Source organism: Antedon bifida, chromosome 9 (genome assembly GCF_963402885.1).
Source record: "Antedon bifida chromosome 9, ecAntBifi1.1, whole genome shotgun sequence".
In the NCBI taxonomy this organism is placed as follows: Eukaryota; Metazoa; Echinodermata; class Crinoidea; order Comatulida; family Antedonidae; genus Antedon; species Antedon bifida.
Window position 1 is genome coordinate 14,769,156 of NC_136234.1, and position 18,430 is coordinate 14,787,585.

General features: G+C 33.1%; 2 protein-coding genes across 4 annotated transcripts in view; one reads left to right on the forward strand and one right to left on the reverse strand.

Annotated features, from left to right (window-relative positions):
* The window catches only part of LOC144852889 (homeobox protein Nkx-2.2a-like), a 30,484-nt gene extending 13,163 nt beyond the window's left edge, over positions 1-17,321 (reverse strand). The window contains exons 1-2 of one of the 3 annotated variants that reach the window (XM_078710933.1): positions 17,025-17,321; positions 2,093-2,203 (exon numbers count right to left, since the gene is read on the reverse strand). The gene's annotated coding sequence lies outside the window, so the exon portion shown is untranslated. Of the gene's footprint in view, positions 1-2,092; positions 2,204-15,732; positions 15,749-17,024 lie in introns of those variants that run through there. The other 2 variants (XM_078710932.1, XM_078710934.1) reach the window with 2 other exon arrangements.
* LOC144852871 (LON peptidase N-terminal domain and RING finger protein 1-like) lies at positions 4,756-13,707 on the forward strand. The gene is made up of 11 exons (XM_078710905.1): positions 4,756-5,680; positions 6,095-6,213; positions 6,575-6,697; positions 9,097-9,330; positions 9,946-10,024; positions 11,404-11,499; positions 11,956-12,152; positions 12,242-12,363; positions 12,591-12,764; positions 12,953-13,122; positions 13,340-13,707. Exons 1-11 carry the CDS (start codon positions 5,083-5,085, stop codon positions 13,633-13,635), a joined length of 2,208 nt encoding a protein of 735 aa, XP_078567031.1. The 5' UTR covers positions 4,756-5,082; the 3' UTR covers positions 13,636-13,707.
* Positions 17,322-18,430: the final 1,109 nt, after the last annotated feature.

An 18,430-nucleotide genomic window follows, 5' to 3' on the forward strand; every position in this document is an offset into this window, starting at 1 on the left:
CCTAGTTTTACATTTTTTTTCTCTTTTCAGGAACGGGATGTGCCAGACAGCAGAGATGAGGACGACTTATAGGCAAATTTGCTCATTCTCGTTTAAAAGAACAATGTTTCTCATTATCGATCTCCGTATTATCAAGAATGGGTAATTACTGCTGGTTCTCGTTCCTGATCAAAATAGCGAAAGCTCTCTAATAATAATCAAGTTCTTTCCTCTTAAGCTAATTGCAATAGTGTATGTCTTTTTTTAATCAGATAATAGAATAAATCAAAAACAATATTTCATTTTAAATTGCTTGTTTTTATATGTCTTATACTAACTACATGTTTTAACGAATAATGAGCTATGTAACGCGTATATCTGCAGAACACATATAATATGTGGTAACGTTACCCAAATCGTTGTATGTAACTAAGTATTAACTTTTCAAGACGTCAAATATGGACGTTATAAATTCGTCAGTGGTAAAAAGTTTATGATGTAACATTATCAAACTACGATTTGAAAATGTATCTGGTACGTTATAATGAACGTTACTAATTCGTATGTGCGAAAGTCATAATTACGCTTTACATACGTTATTTAAAAACATCATTGAGAACGTTAAAAACACGTGGCAAATACGTCATTTACAAACGTTGCTGTTAACGTAGAAGGCACGTTCCTAACACGTTATTTGTGAACATTTTTTAGGACGTTATAAAAACGCGTTGCATACGTTATGTTTGAATGTTATTTTGGACGTTAAAAACATGTTGCGAATACGTCATTTACAAACATTACATAAAACGTTAAAAAAACGTCTCGGACACGTTTTTTATCAACGTTATTGCAAAAGTTGTAAATACGTTTTGAATACGTTATTTATGAACATTATTGAGGACGTTCAAAAGACGTTATAAACACGTTATTTTGAATGTTATTTTGGACGTTATAAAGTCGTATAAAAAGGTCGACATTTTCTCGTTCGTGCAACGTTATTGTAGAAGTTATAAATACGTATTTAACACGTTATTTCTGAACATTATTGAGGACGTTCAAAAAACGTTATAAACGCGTTATTTTGAACGTTATTTTGAACGTTAAAAAGTCGTATAAAAAGGTCGACATTTTTGCGTTCGTGCAACGTTATTAGAAAACGTTTTTATAACCAAAAAATAACGTAATTATAACGTTACCAAAACGTAAAATTGTTTGCTGGGTGGCTGCCTAGGCCTAGAGTAACATCAAAGCGAGTGAGGACTTTAAAAACTGCTATTTATCAAAATTGACCTGGCATTTTAGTAAATTACTTTAGTAAATTACTTTCAATAAATCTATAATTATATTATAATCATGAATCATTCCTAATTCAAATGCAAAATGTGCAAAATAGATCAAAAACTATACTCGTTTTGTAGTTACGAATATGACTGGCGATATTCGTCAACACGAATACGCTTTACGAATATGAAATGGGGATCAGCTCAAAAGTTTCACAAATGTATGACGTATCCGTTTTCGTTATCGTATTCGTAAGGTTGCGAAACCTCCCTACTATCACATTTATGTGACAAAAAAATGTGCCTATATATGGACATGATGATGTCATATCACTACCATATTTGGGAAAATCACTACCATATTTGGGCACATCACACTTTTTTTCTTTATAAATGAAAACAGAAAGTATTAGTGTGCATATCGAAATTACATATACCTCCTTGGCGGAGGTAAATAAACAAAGATCTGAGCTAGCCACTGAATGTGTGGTTATATATATTCTATCAATTTCATGTCATTTTATTCAGTAATAAAACTGCAGCCAAAGTCCAAATTATGCATACATGATACAAATAATAACTTAGATTGATCATCTAAACCACTGAATTATAAACAAAAAACGTTTAAACAATGTTATCATTGATTTATTTGTGCATAAATTTTACTAGTATTTCTCATTAACAAAGCGCGTAAGGTAAAGCATTATTATTAATATGGGGTTGTTTCTAAACAAAATAATTTCTGTTTTCTATAGGGTAAACAAAAACACCTTTATAACAACTGAATACAAGACGTAAAGACGTACTTACTACAAAAATAACACCTAACCTACCTGATATTATCATTCAACCAAAACCAAGGAAAATAAATAGTACTGCTCTCAATGAACTTCGGAATGTAAGTAAGTTAGCAGTCTTTATGTTATTTTAACGTACCATTATATCTATTAAAACATGATTTTAGTTATACAATTTATATAAAAACATACAGAAAATCGATGATTTATAGACCTCATAAACTTATCAAGCTATAGCTTGACTCGTAACAATTTTATAGGCCTAACTAATCATTATTTATTCTTAGGCGCCAATGAGATCCAAAAAAATGATCTGAATACATTATTTCAATTAACTGAAAACTTAATATGAGATGTCTTGTTTACCTACTAAAGTAAAAAAAAGAGATCCGATGTTTCTGTTGTTTCTTTACCTTATCAAAATCAACTTCCGCGGCCATAAATATAGTAGTAGCCTATACGCAAGGAATTCGAAGCCTATATTAAGCTCTGTCCACACTATCAAACTAGTTCGACAAAAAAAGTGTGATGTGCCCAAATATGGTAGCGATATGCCTAAATATATCACATTTTTTGTCACATAAAGTTTGGTAGACAGAGCATTAAGTTAACAACGTAAACATTGAGAACATTTTGATTGAACATCCCGGCGAGTCAACATTTGGGTCTGTTTTAGGTGTCACACACGTCTTTCGGCACGGTTCCGATCCGACGCCGGTAAATCGAACGCCAATGTTTCGTTTTCACTCGATCGATTGGTGCATAGCCACGTGGAGCGTCGTGAAAACGAAACATGGACGTTCAATTCAGTCTGTCTATAGAAAATAGAATTACATAGAGCTACACTACTAAACTCTACGTGACAAAAACATGTGATGTGCCCATGGACATGATTATGTCATCACTACTATTGGGCATATCACTACCATATTTGGGCACATCACACTTTTTTTTCAAATTAGTTTGATAGTGTGGACAGAGCTTAAGGGTCTTTCACACCTGTTACGGCACGGTTCGGTCCGGCGCCGGCAAATCCAATCGAACGTCAATGTTTCGTTTTCACGCGGAACCGTGCCGACACAGTGAAAGGCCCTTTAAGGTGGATCATTCGATTTGGGTAATTATTTCTGAACTCTATTTTAGGCCTAATGACAAGCTTAAAAGTTGTCATTATTATTTTATTACGGAAGAAAATCGATTACTACCCACCCGCACAAGGATCCACGGAGAGCTTAATAAATCAGTCATTGCAACCAATCATAAAAGTAGCCTACTTCATATAGATAGACTTTATAAATAAAAACATAATGATATGTATCTATAAATATATCAAATCAGCAAACAGGCACAAAATAAATTCGAAACCGCCTGGTGATATACTGAAAAAAATTAATTTTGAAACGATAAAAGATGAAGAAATCTATGAGAATGTGGAAAAGCCGCAACCGAGATTCGAACCCGGAACCTTCTGCTATGAACATGTCCTAACCATTAGACCACTGGGGCTTTCATTGACGGCCTCTTGGCGTGGTGTACGGCGAAGAGTGTAGTTATCAATATTGCGCACCAGACATTAAATTGAACACCTTTCAATTAATATTAAATTTACAATTGAACCTCCTCGTGAGCGGTCACCTCTCGTGAGCGGCCGCGGCCACCTTTTTTACTAAAAATTATATTGTTTGTATGGTAAATTTACCTCTCGTAAGTGGCCACCCGAAAAATTTGGGACGTATATACAATTTTGATAATTATTGTTACTTTAGCTTTATTTCGAAGCTTGTGTGAAAAATCTTTTATTTGATTTATTAGGCGTTTGATTGAATTAATTATATGATTATTTGATCGTGCTTGCACATATCCATTACTTGAAAGTAAATAAATAGATAAATATACGAGTAGGCCTAGTATTATTGTACTGTTTAAGGGGTTCACAATAACGGCAGGGTTCAGACTCTTCAAATAGAAAAAATTGTTGCGACTTCCTTCTGTAATGATTTTGTCATTTATTGATAGATTGGCCGCGGGTTTAAAAACATTTCTGTGAAGAACATTCCGGTGTTTTTTAGATAAGATGAGAAAACTACACAGACCATTTGCATGCATACAAGCTTTTAAAATTTGTCTGAAAATCATAAATACTGAAGCACCTAATGATAAACAATAATAGACAATTAGCTGGAGAATCTGGAGGCCCGTTGCGAAACATATCGTGCACTTTTCCCAGTATCGAGGGTGGCCGCTTACGGAAGGTTCAAATTGATTTGCCTTGCTTTTTCCTGTGCTTCACTATTTCTTTAAATCGGTGGGACTCAAGAACATATATGTACAGAAATATACTTAATTACATGTATAGGCCTACTCTAATACACATATGCCTACAATAAACAGACACAATAATGACAATAAAAAGAAAACACATTAATACCAACTACTCAGTAATACAGACGTTAGATTTTTTCTTTTTTTCTAAGCTCTATTGGTGTAGGCCTAAGATTTGCAAGAAATGCCGAAAATCTGTTCCACTTCAATACTGTAGTTGAAGCTCCTAAGACAAATTAATTTGCGCATAATAATATTATATCTAATGGAAGAAGTGGAAGGCACTTTCGGCTCTCCATACAGTAAACATTACATAATTGTTGATCAGTTTATTACATAAGTTTACACGGAGTCAAAACGATCGACCGCATTTGATGGTGTTTTTGATTAAAATATAGGCCTATTAGGCATTGGGTAGTGCGTAAGAAGTATCAATCAAATACCAAATATTTTCAGTTATGATAACAAAAGTTAATTATTTGTAGACAATTGATTTTTCGGTAAAATTAGTCAATCGACCTAGGCCTATTGTGTCTGTGAAACGGATCGCGGAGTGTGGACTGCACGGTTTCTCGTGGGATAGAGACTGGGTCGGACATCATGTGATGATAAACAACATCATAGCCTAGAGCCTACACTCGACAAAAAGGCCAACGTTTTATAGGCATAGGAAGCTGTTTTTCATATATTATTATGTCTTTATCATGTCTTTTAGTACATTACAACTTGCACGTGAAGCGGTGGACAACAGTAATTATGACTTAGCAAACGAAATTTACGATAGATTGTTGAAAGAATCTAGGCCGACGATTGCAATTCTGGTCGGTAAAGGTGAATGTTTTGCTAAAGCTGGCAGGCTGTCGGAGGCGTTGGATGCCTACGCTCAAGCCTGTCGTTTGGGAGAAGTTAGGCCTGAAGATTTGAAATCTTTAGTTGATTCTTTAGTTGACAAACTGTGTACCAAAGATGGCTCTTCTTCTGCCGTCGTACAAGAACATTTACATGAACCGTTGGATATGTTTACTTGCACATTTTGTTATGGAATCATTTACGAGCCTGCAACTTTGAGTTGTGGTCATACGTTTTGTAGAGTTTGTGTTGAGCAAGATTCTACTAAAAAATGTAAACTTTGTAATGAAAGCCAAGAACAAGTAAAATCGGATGTTCTGTTAAGTGGACAATTTAAGAAATATTTTGCTGCTACTTATAAAGCTGCTAAATTAAGAACTGAAGGGTTTTTGATGTACAATGAGGGAAAATATGCAGAAGCCATGAAATTATATACAGAAGCAGCCGAATTTGGTAAGACAATTGGCATGTTTACCCGAAATTCAGGATCACTGTCCAATCTTCATGTTTTTTTTTCAACAGGGAATCGCTAAATTTCATGTTAACTGTCATTAGTTTCAAAAGGAGGAGCATGCCCCTAAGCTACCCTTTGGATCCTCCCCCGATCTTATAACTTAAAAGTATAGTATCTCATTGATGTTGGTTGAGTTCACTATTATTGAGTCCCCTTTTTCTGACCGTGAACACATTCTTGAATCTACTATGCACGTCTCTTTCATATAGGGTTTGATAACTTTGTAATGTTTTGGTCTGTTAGTGTGCCATATGTGTATGAGTTTAGGATTGTATTCATTTCAACATTTTAACCAACCTTCTATACTTTATCTTTTCTATTTTATTAATGTCATTTATTTGTTTCTTTTTTAGCACCATCTGATCATCTTATAGCAAGCAACAAGTCGCTTGTTTTCTTAGCTCAGGAAAAAGTTTCAGAAGGCATAAGTGAAGCAAATCGGACATGCGACCTACAACCTCATTGGCCAATGGTATATTATAATATATTAAAACTCTTCTTAAGGTGACGAGGAGTTGGTTTCAACCTCGCGCTGTCCCCGCACATACTTTATAAGCCAACCTGCTGTCCAATCAGAGGCAGCCACGCATTAATGACTCCCTCACAACTACAAAAGAATAAAAATTCAAGAATTCACTTGTGACAGGGGCAGGGTCTTAAAAATAGTAAAATAAAGGAAACAAAATCTACTATTGTATCCCATATTTTGCATTGGAAATTTAGGGAGGCCCAGGCCTGCCTCAGCAATTAGTAGTAGTATTTCCCCTTGTGACCCTATAAGTGGTATGTTCACACTGTAACTACTTCAAATACTATTCTTTGTTTCTATAAAGGGATATTTCAGGAAGGGCTCTGCCTTGATGGCTGCAAGGCGATACGAAGAAGCTTTGACGTGTTTGCTTCAGTGCCTATCCCTAGACTCCACAGCCACATCTGCTAGAGTTACATTAGCTAAGGTAAGAAAAAGTGGTACACACTTTTTAATGAAAAGACCAACACAAAATAGTATAATATAATTGTATTTCTTCATTTTCAATAATTGACAAGTAGCAAAAATACTGTAGGTTATGTAATGTTATATAATTAATTTATATAATAGTTATATAAGTATTACGCATACATACAATCACATGCCTTTTCAGTGTGGCCTATCTTATATTAATCTTTCAATTGCTGATAACTAAATTGCTGTTATATAAGAATCTGAATCTTTTAAAGGCAAGGTATGGGCAAAAAATTTCTATTGATAATACAATCCAATAATTATCGATCTATAGTTTCCTCTATGTTTCATAATTTTTGGGATTTTATTTCTGTTACACGAGCTTGTTGAAAATAAGCACTTTCTTATCAGTAGTAGTTAGATAGTTCAAGTTACACAGTAAAATCTCTATTCTTTTGTACACAAATTTTGTAAATAGAGAGGCATTTTAAAAATCTATGAAAACTAAACTGTTTGGTAAAAAATGTTATCATTTTAGGTGATATAATTTGAATTTTACATTTCTGGTATTTTTATTCAACTTCAGATTTTTATTTTCATGCTATAGCAAAGATTATCCACCGTATATCCACCATCTTTTTTCACTTCTAGGGAGTCACCAGACATGTTATTATTTTAGGTTAACTACCTAACTACTGAAAAAAGTCTTACTTCCTGGTTTTTATGGCAGAATATTGCCAAATTTTGTATTTATAATAATAATAATAATAAGCTTTATTTAATCACGGATACTTAACTCAACTAAAAGTTGTTTTTCAGTAAGACCGTGCTCAAAGGAAAACACCAACAAAAATAAATGTAAAAAGCAAATATCAAATCAAATAATAAAACAATTACAGAAGCAAAAAAACAAAAGCAGATAATAAAACAATTACAATAAAATAAAACAAGGATACACTTACTAACTATAAAATTAAATAATACACTACATTTAAATAAAGCTACATGAAATTAGCAGTTAACAGTTTCTTAAAAAGAGAGACAGAGTTCACATTTGACCATATTAAGGGAAATTCATTTCTGTTACAAATATTTGATTTATGTACAATTAACCAGATATTATATTTAAAATTCATGCCTGTACCTGAGCTTTAACATACACAAATAGTACTGTAGTAGTAGTACTTTATTTTGTTTATTTATTCGACCAGCATAATTGCAATACAACAATAAAAAACATAAAATGCTGGGTAGGGTCTGTGCTTGAATTGTTCAGTTCATGGAGGAAATATATAGATATATATTTCCTCCATGTTCAGTCGTAGTTTGTTCGAGAAATCAATTAGAAAATTAATCAAATCTGTAGAATTTTAATATACCTGTATATTGTCCTTTTTTATTGCAAAATTCATCATAATACAACGTAGCCTGAATATTTACATAATTTAAAAGGCAGTAGGATTACATAATCTTCAATATGGACCCTTTCCCTCATGCCTAACACATGTATATTCTATGTAATACATTTGTAAATCATCATTTTTACTTATTAATCCCCTATAAACCATAATAGATATTATAATATCTATGTATAAACTAATTATTGAATGATTGACAATGGTTTTAAAATGGGTGTTCAGGGAATTGTATAGTTCAGTTATGTAATTTAGATATTAGAGCTTATATAATATAATTTTTGGAAACTGTGATTGGCTAGCAGTAGATAAGAGTACTGTGAGTCATCCATACCTTGAATGGGAGCAGCCAGTGAGTGGCAGTTATTTATCAATCAATTGGGAGTTATTGCCATTAAATACACTTAAAAGTCAATAATATTTTAGGAATTCGCCCTTAAATACTATTATTCACTTAAAAGATGTTTTAATTGTAAAGTATTTTCTTATCCTAATTGTAAATAGTGAATATGGCCACTGTATAGCCTATAGTTTGTGAATGAAAGCAATTACATAATTGTAAAGTATTTTCTTAGACTAATTGTGAGTAGTGAATATGGCCACTGTAGCATATTAGTTTGTGAATGAAAGCAGTTACATAATTGTAAAGTATTTTCTTATCCTAATTGTAAATAGTGAATATGGCCATTGTATAGCCTATTAGTTTGTGATTTGTTGTTATTCAATAAAAATGTACTAAACCTTATGGAGAGTACGAGCATAATATAAAATACAATAATTAAAAGAATTTATATACTACTAATATTATAATGATACAATAAGACAAAAACAAAAAAACTTATCTGTATTTTAGGGGTTGTGGACACTCACATGTTATGGCGCATTGATCGCTTAAATAATCGAATAAATAAATGAAAAAAATTAAATGAAAATAGGCAGCAAACTGTGCACATTAGCATTCATATTGAAAATCATGATATTCTTATTATACTTTCAGGTACTGCAGAAAATGCTATCGCCTCTAGCTACAGAAAATTTGAAACATACAGAAATACGAAGTCTTGGTGGAACCACCAAAATAGCGAATCCAATAAGCATCTTCTCGACGGGCTGGGACAACTTGGCCTCGGCTATATCAAGGGGGTTTGACAAATTTCAAGACAAAAGGCGTATTGGTAAAAAGACCAAAAGCAGTAAGACATCTGGTTCTTCCAATGACATCGCATCAAAGGTAACTTCAATCAAAATTTCACTTTATTCTACTATAATGCAAACTACTTTATGCCCTAAAGGCTCTTAAAATATACAATGGATTGAAATACCAACATTGATCTTTGTAGTCTATGAGTGCCGCTTACCCGGATAAACCGACAATAGCCTGTTCTTCTTGAAGAGCAATATATTTACACAAAAAGTAGAAAATTCATTGAACACCCCTCTCCAAAAATGGAATGATATAAACTAAACATTCTGCAGTATATTATAAGTTTTGTCAGGCCATTTTCCAGTTTATTCTAAATCTAATTTAATCTAATTCTAATTTATTCAGTGACCGCGTACTGTATGCAACTAAAGATGCATTCACACTTGTGAAAAAAGGGTGTACCATTCAATCCTTTGTGATGATTTTCCTTTATTTAACAATGAAAAATGTGTGAATGTACTGTGTATCTTTAGTAACTACAGTACTTTTGCAGTAATTTAATTACTCATAAAAAATAATGTAACATTGGTACAGCCATGAATTGAACTGAGTACAGTACTTTGTGAATTGAAGGCAAGCATGTTAGCCAACTTGCCACAGAGCCAATGTTTACACATTTTAATCTTTTTTTCTTCTTTATAGACAATTTCTAGTAAGCAATCACCAGTACTAAGAATTGAAACAAAAAAATTTGAAGAAGTCGGTTCTACCTCCTTACAAGGTTTGAAGATAATTTTCTTGACAAACACCATTGTTCATCCATTGGCTAATTATTGTTTAAAATTGTGTCCATTCATTTATACAGTAAGATGTAGAATCATATTCATGTGAAAGAACTGTAGAGATAATTTTGCATTAGTTTTATGTGTCTTAAAAGCTCTGTCTACACTATCAAACTAGTGTGATGTGGCCAATCATGGTAGAGATATGCCCAACTATAGTAGTGATATGACATCATCATGTCCATATATGGGCACATCACATTTGTTGTCACATAAAGTTTGATAGTGTAGACAGAGCATTAGACACAACAAAATAAAATTCTTCTTATATCGATAAAAAGTAACACGAGAAAAGTTCAAATTTTGAGGTTCGTTTGTTTGGTATTCTCATAAATAATACATACTGTAGACTTGTTTCATGTCTGCCAATTCTATTTGGTTATTAATGCTTGTACAGTATGGTTACACTATTGTTTTTATTACCGTCTGGTTTTCAGTGGTTTATTTTTAGATTATCTATTTATATAATACACAATACACAACATGTAATAAAAGTTTATCTAGGTCTATCAGAATTATATTGCGGTTTGGTGTGTACTCTATTCATTAGATAATCTCTGAATGAATTTTACTGTATTTAAGTTATTATATCGATGTTAGACTTGCACCAAGTTATGCTCTAGTTATTAGTACTCTACGTATGAAACACCATGTGTGCCAAAATATTTATCTTTTTAGCGATATTAGGTTGAATTGGCACCTGGAACCTAGACTATTAATATTACAATTTTAAAATCACAATGTTATAAAGAGTCAACTGATAACACAATTAGTTACAATACCCTGGTTGACTCTACACTAATTCAAATCAGCAATAAGTAATATGTTGGTATAAAGTTTGCGGTACACCACGTATATTAGAACTGTTGAGTTTCTAGACGTTTAGATCAATATGCTTTGATCGTCCTCAGGAGTGAGAATGCAGAAAGTCCAGGAAACTGGGAATATAAGTAGAATAGGGTGGAACTGTTGTGAAAGCTAGAAACAATAGCAAGTTCACACAGTGGGAGGGATTGAGACTAGCTATAGAAGAGCATTGTTTCTCATGAACAATAGTGAATGGAAACTAGCTATAGAAGAGAATTGTTTCAGATACAGTAGGTGTGAAAAGCAAAAAAACAATAGCATTGTCTCGAAGCTGGGTGTAGACTGGCCAAACAGAGATCATGTGTCTAGACACAATTGTGAAATGTGAACTGGCCAGAAACTATATGTGCATACTTAGAATGTACAAAGTTAATTCTAGTGCATGTAAACATGTGCATAAGCACATCAATTCTGACAGAATAAAAAAATTGATAAAATTATTTGTTTTTAGACGAAAAGTCAGTTGACAGTTCTTATGGACAAAAGAAACGTAAACATTATCAGCAAAATGAGTCACCTCCACCATCGCCTGACAATAAATACATGCGTAAGTATCTACTCTTGTCTAAGTGGTTAAGCTCTTGGGTTCAAATCCAGGCAGAGAACATTGTATCGTGCGAATATAATTTCACTGAGCAAAGGTGGTCGACCCAAAACTAATTCTCAAACTAATTTTAAGGTCTTTCACCCAGTCTAATTGTAATTCAGTACCAAAAGCGAGAGGTTGAAAACAGACGAGGCAAAGATGCTTTAAATACAATTATTAATATAATTAGGGGTGGTTGGTGAAAACCTTGTCTGCCTCATGGTGGCTATGGCACCCGGCACCTACCCCCCACCCATGAAAGCTCTGGTTGCCTAAAAGTACTGTTTTTGATGCTATTAACACCCACTCTCGCTTTGTAACACCCAAGCTTACTGTCTTTTGCTACATTCCATTAATTGGATAACCCACCACTTCAAGGTTCATCAAAAACTCATAAATTCAAACTTTTGCCACCAGATACAGATATCGAACAAGCACTAAGAATCATTCCGGAAGACCTACTGGATCGCAGTGACTATGAGTGTTGCCTTTGTTTACGATTCTTTTACGAACCAACAACAACACCATGTGGACACACATTCTGTGCTGGCTGTCTGAATAGATGCTTAGATCACAAGCCTGAATGCCCGTTGTGTAAGGACCCTTTAATGGAGGTAAATATTTGTCTTCTCATCTGTTTAAAGTAAAATATAAAATTCATTGGCTATACATTGTTCTACTGATATTCCTTTTGTTTTTGCAGTTTTTAGCCAACAAGAAACTTAAGGTGAATATCTTGGTAAAAAACATTTTAATGGAATACTTTGAAAGGGATTTTCAAGAAAGATCAGAAGTACATGCGAAAGAAATGCAAGAATTAAGGGGGTAAGAAAGATATAGCTAGTTTTTCACAAAAATACAGTAATACTGTATAATTATATGAGTGGTCATATATAGAGTACATAGAACCTCTATTAATAAGAGGATAAAAGGACCCAATTGTCCCCTGAAAAGGAGTTGGTGGCTGTGATAAAACATACCCCTTGATGGTGTCCTCGTAACAGGGGTGTCCCTTTATTTTATTAAACACTATTGATTTACATTTTCTGCAGATGTAGTGATGACCCCAATTGTGCAGTGATACCAGTGTTTATCTGTACGATGGCATTTCCCTCAGTGTTTTGTCCGCTGTACATATTTGAACCACGCTACAAATTAATGATTCGTCAGTGCATGGAATGCGGGACAAAACAGTTTGGTATGTGCGTCCCATCTGAAGAAAATGCGTAAGTATAAAAGTTTATTTTTTTATTAAATGCTCAACCAAAACATTACAATGGAATTTTGGGATATAATTGCAAGTATATTGAGGCAGAGATTCTTTCTTGTCTCCGCCCTCTATCTCTTAAACTTTTTTGGGAAAGACGACCAGCACAATGGGCTTAATCTCCAATATTGAATTTTTCTTGGCTAGGTTTTCCGATATTGGCTGCATGTTGAAGGTTCTAGAGGTGGAAACATTACCGAACGGGCGATCAGCAATAAAGACGGTCGGGTCACGAAGATTTAAGGTGATAAGCAGAAATATGCGCGATGGTTACAATACAGCGTATGTCAGGTTTCTGAAGGATGAGCCAATCCAAGGTGAGTTCTTTACAATTATATTTTTCTTTTCAATTTCAAAATGTTTTTCTTTCTTTTTTTTCATATATAATATATGGTGTTGGATTATTTTGTAATATCACAAACTTGTGTAAAAACAATCAATGTTGATTGAACGAGTTGTACTGTACATCAGTCTTGTGAATAAATAAAGTTTATATATATATATTGTTAATGGTTGTTTTTTTTTCTATAATAGACAGCGATTTTAAAAGAATAAAAGAATTACATGGGTCCGTATATGCAGAAGCATTTGCTTGGTTTAACGCACAAGACGAAGGATTCCATTTAAAGGTTATCCAATATTACGGAGCTATGCCGGCGTTACCGGAAGACCTACAGGAATCGGCTAATGGACCAGATTGGATTTGGTGGATCTTGGTTATCTTGCCGGTCTCGCAACGAGCGCAGTTACATTGTATGGCGTTAACAACGATTAAAGAAAGACTACTGTTTTTACAAACATGTTTACATGGCGCGTATACGATTTCTTAAGGTAGCGAGATTAGTTATGGGTTTTCATTTATGGTTTGCCTTGTTTAACATTAATAATAACATTGAAACTGATAGTTGGAAATCAGACTATAACGATGTCCATGGTGCCCATATTTAAGCTGCTTTCACATCGCGCTCGGATTTGGTCCGGTGCCCTGAGAAAAATATGGAAAATGGTTTCAGTGGTAAAGCATACGATCATTCACACCAAATTCGTAAGATTTTAATCCGTAGCGATGGATCAAGAAGATATTTGTTTTCTGAAATTATATGATTTTTTTCTTTCATCCAATCAGCAGTGAGCATGACAATAGATAACCAAGTTTGTGATTTGAAAGCATGTTCAACTCTTGCGATTTCGGACCGAATCCAGGCGCGATGTGAAAGTAGATTTAATCATTCATGACATTAAAATAGTACTTTCCTACAGGATGTGGGTGTCATATGACTTTAGGATATAGCTAGTAGAAATATACTGTATTACTGTATATATTTATCATAGGACTTTTCTAGGATATAGGTATCCTACAAGATTTTCCTAGGCTATATGTATCCTACAAAACTTTCCTAGAATATATGTATGCTACAATACTTTCCAAGGATATATGTATCCTACAAGACTTTCCAAAGATATAGGTATCCTACAAGACTTTCCTAGAATATAGGTATCCTACAAGACTTTCCTATGACATAGGTATCCTACAAGACTTTCATATAGGTATCTTACAAGACTTTCCTATAGGTATCCATACTTTATAATTTTATATTATTGTCAATATCAATGCATTTTTAATATTATTGTCTTTATGTAAATAATATTGAGAGATTTTTTTTTAACAAACCAAAGATAGAAATAACTATACAGTATGTTTTAGAATTAGAATACAAAATAGCATGTACTTTAGTTAGAAAACAAAGGTACTATTTATTCCTCTTTATTAATATAATTGATACTAATATTATTTATTATTATAATCAATCAATACAGATTATTATTTATAATACATTAATTAATAATTTAATCCTTGGTCGTGTTTATTACTAATTATTCAATAATGGATAATCAATAATCAATATTGAAAATAATAATGCTGTATAAATTTTAGCAGATTCAATTTCACTTTAGATATTTCTGAAAAAGTTATATTTATTAAGCCGTTTGATAACATATTCGTTGGTTAGATTCGAACCCACTACCTCTGACTTACAGGACGAGCATTGTCTAACAAACAATCAATATTAAGGCACCAACCTAGACATAATTTATAAATAATAATAATAATTATAATAAGTACAATACATGTGTATTAGGTACAATTATTTCTTTTTTTCCAAAAATAAACATTAAATACGTGAATACGTAAGTTATATTAATGTTACGTCACATAGTTGGTACGGTCAATCAATCTTCCACGTAATATAAAGATTAATATATTTTATTATTTATTAGATGACTACCATAGGCGGAAAGGCATAAGAGAATAGATAATTATAGTGTGTAAAATATTGTTTTTTTTCAATAAATATATAGTACTTTTTAAATACTTAATAGTTTTTCATTTTCCAAGTGTCGCCTCAATTTAAATGATAGTTTGATGATTATGGACAAAATGTGTATTGAATAATTTAGTCCTATAGACATTTTCACCAATCAAAATAATTAGACCGAAATATACCTCCAAACAAGCTTTGTCTACTGCGATATCAAACAAAATGTGATGTGCCCATATATGGACATGAAGACATGTCATTTCACTGCCATATTTGGGCTTATCGATATCATATTTGGGCACATCACAATTTGTTTGATATCGCAGTAGACAAAGCTTGTTTGGAGGTATATTTCGGTCTAATTATTTTGATTGGTGAAAATTTTGTTGAACTAGTTTAATAGAGCTTAATGCTTATCTGTATATACATAATGTATATGGTAACAGATTAATGTTTTCTTAATTTTATATTTATGGTTTTAGTATTCTGATAAATAAATCAACAAGTTAAAAAATCTATATTCTTCATCTGTTTAACTTAAATAAGATAAATATAAAACCTAAATCATATTTTCATGAGCGTGATTTATAGCGTAACCCTACTTACGTCAACGTGATTTCTGTTCGGTAAGTTTGGTTGCAACTACTAGAGACGCACGGAAGATTTGACCAATCACAAGCGATGGATAACTCTCGTTTGTGATAAAGACTTGCGCTCTGTCTACACTATAAACTAGTTTGACAAAATAAGTGTGATGTATAAATATGGTAGTGATATGCAAAATTATCCCTATTATGGGCACATCACATTTTTTGTCAAATAAAGTTTGATAGTGTATACTACTGAGTCTAACCACATTCAAATTGTTCCCCGTATGCGAAATGGACTGAAATTAAACTAATCCAAACTTGCTTGAGGGACTTACCTCGATAGGGCGGATTTTTTCTTAATTATCCCTATGTATTGTAAGGTTAAAACATTGAAACACAGTGATGTCATATATACCTACTGTATAACAGACCAGGTAAGTCCCGGGACAGACAGACAGGCAACTAATCGATACTGGCTTGGAGGGGGACTTTTCTTTTCACATCGGGAGGCCTATGATACGCCACTGGGTTTCCATGATATTTGTAATTGTTACTGTTAAAAGTATACGTAAATAGATACGTTCGAATTGCATAAACAGAAACATAGTTCTACATGATTCAATATTAATAAGGTGGTACCGTTTTCATTTCGGTTGCATAGTAAGCCTAAATTTATCATATAAATTGAAGTAAATTATGCGTTAAAGAAATGGAAAGACAAAAATTCAAACTAATCTAAATGTTGCTTGATTGAAGGGAGACATTTTTTTTACCTCAAAGGGCCTATAATAGGCCTACGACACTGGGTTAATAAAGTATAATATAGTAGGCCTGCAGCAAATAATGTGAATACACTTATGTTTTTGGCAGAGGCAGACAAGCCAACTTCCCGCCAAACGTCAGTCAGCAGAAATTGCAAATGATATGTGAAGCTTTTCAACGACAACATCATTAAGCAAGTAATCAATCAAGTAACTGATCGAATTGCGATGTGGGGGACTAATCTATTGTATTATCCTAACTCCCTCATTATAGACCTACTAGATAAACATTATTTTTGTATGTTGTGTTTCTTAATTTCTTTCAAATTATAGTAATAATCTAAGTTTAATTAACAAATAATTACAATATGAACTTTTAGATACGGACAGAGAGAAACATACGCGCCTATTTTATTGTAATTTTGAGGCATATAGGGGGGCCTACATTTACATTTTAAGCCCATGCCTTCACTAATGTATCACTGATTGAACACCGAGTCGAATAGCACCGCGGTCATTTTAAATATTTTGAAAAGACATGACTTACCATTCTTGTGTTCTGAGCGTATGTCCGACTTCCCAAGAAAAACTCTTCTTCATTGCAAAACATTCCAATATATATATTTCCTCATATCCAAATAGAATCGACAAAAAACGCATGAATGGTACGATTTAGTAGGAAGAGTAAATTCGTAAGTTCAGAGCACTGGTAACAACAATGATTCCTTCACGACTGGTAAGATCGAAAAAATGTTGATTACGTAATAATACACCTGGAAATTACGTCACACACCACCTAAATGTACAAGTGTATCCCTACGCCAATTAGTTTATTTGTACGTAATAATACACCTGGAAATTACGTCACCCACCACCTAAATTTACAAGTGTATCCCTACGCGAACTCCCCAGTTGTTTATTTTTCAGGGGGAGTTTATTTGAGGGAGTTTATTTGAGGGAGTTATTAGGGGGAGGCGTTTATTTTTTCGACGTAATATGGTAACATGTATAAATTATATAAAGAAGGGATAAAATACAGTAAAATTTGTAGATCATCAATGAATTCAACTACAAATAGAAATGTGTTGTAATACAATATTGTGTATATATGCATGTGTCGGGGTGTGTTGGTGGGGTGGGGTGTTCGAGGCGTTTATTCAAAGCGGGACGTTATTTCGAATAAATAAGGTACACTGATTAAAGGATAGGCTACTATATAAATAATATTTATTGAATAGGTTATTCACTTTGACCAAAAGAGTGAGAGAGTATATAGGCTAGTACTGTATATAAACAAAATGTTTATTGAATAGGTTATTCACTTTTCACCAAACAATTAAATCTTCAGGGTCAGAATATGGCAATCAATATGACATACAAATATAATATGTGCGTTTAGATTGTATCAGGTACTGTACGTGTACGTAAAAAAATACAATATTCAAAATTTAATAATAATATCCTGGATTTATATGGCGCCTAATTCTTGTGATATCTCTAAGCGCTGAACATTATTACCCCAATCATTTTTTGCATCAAACACGTATGGAAACATACTCCCATAATAGTAATCAGCGCAAAGTTGTGTCTTGATCTAACCGGGTACCAATTTATACACCTGGGTGGAGAGAGGCAAGCATACAAGCAATGCGGCAGAGTTGGATTCGAACCGCGATCTCAAGATCAGTAATCCAACGTCCAACACACTGCGTCACACAAGCCTTACATTTAGAATGTTATAAACTATTTATTTACATTTTAATGTTTAATGTCTGTTACATAAATGTATTTTTTAAATAATATTAAGTAATTACTACTGTACTCAAAAGATGTTGTGAAAAGCAATGGGTCCTGTAATTTTATTTACTTAAGTTTACTTGCTTTTTCATCGTTGTTTTTTGTATTGTAAATCATAGGATTGTTGTAATGTTTTTTTATATACCAAATATTTTA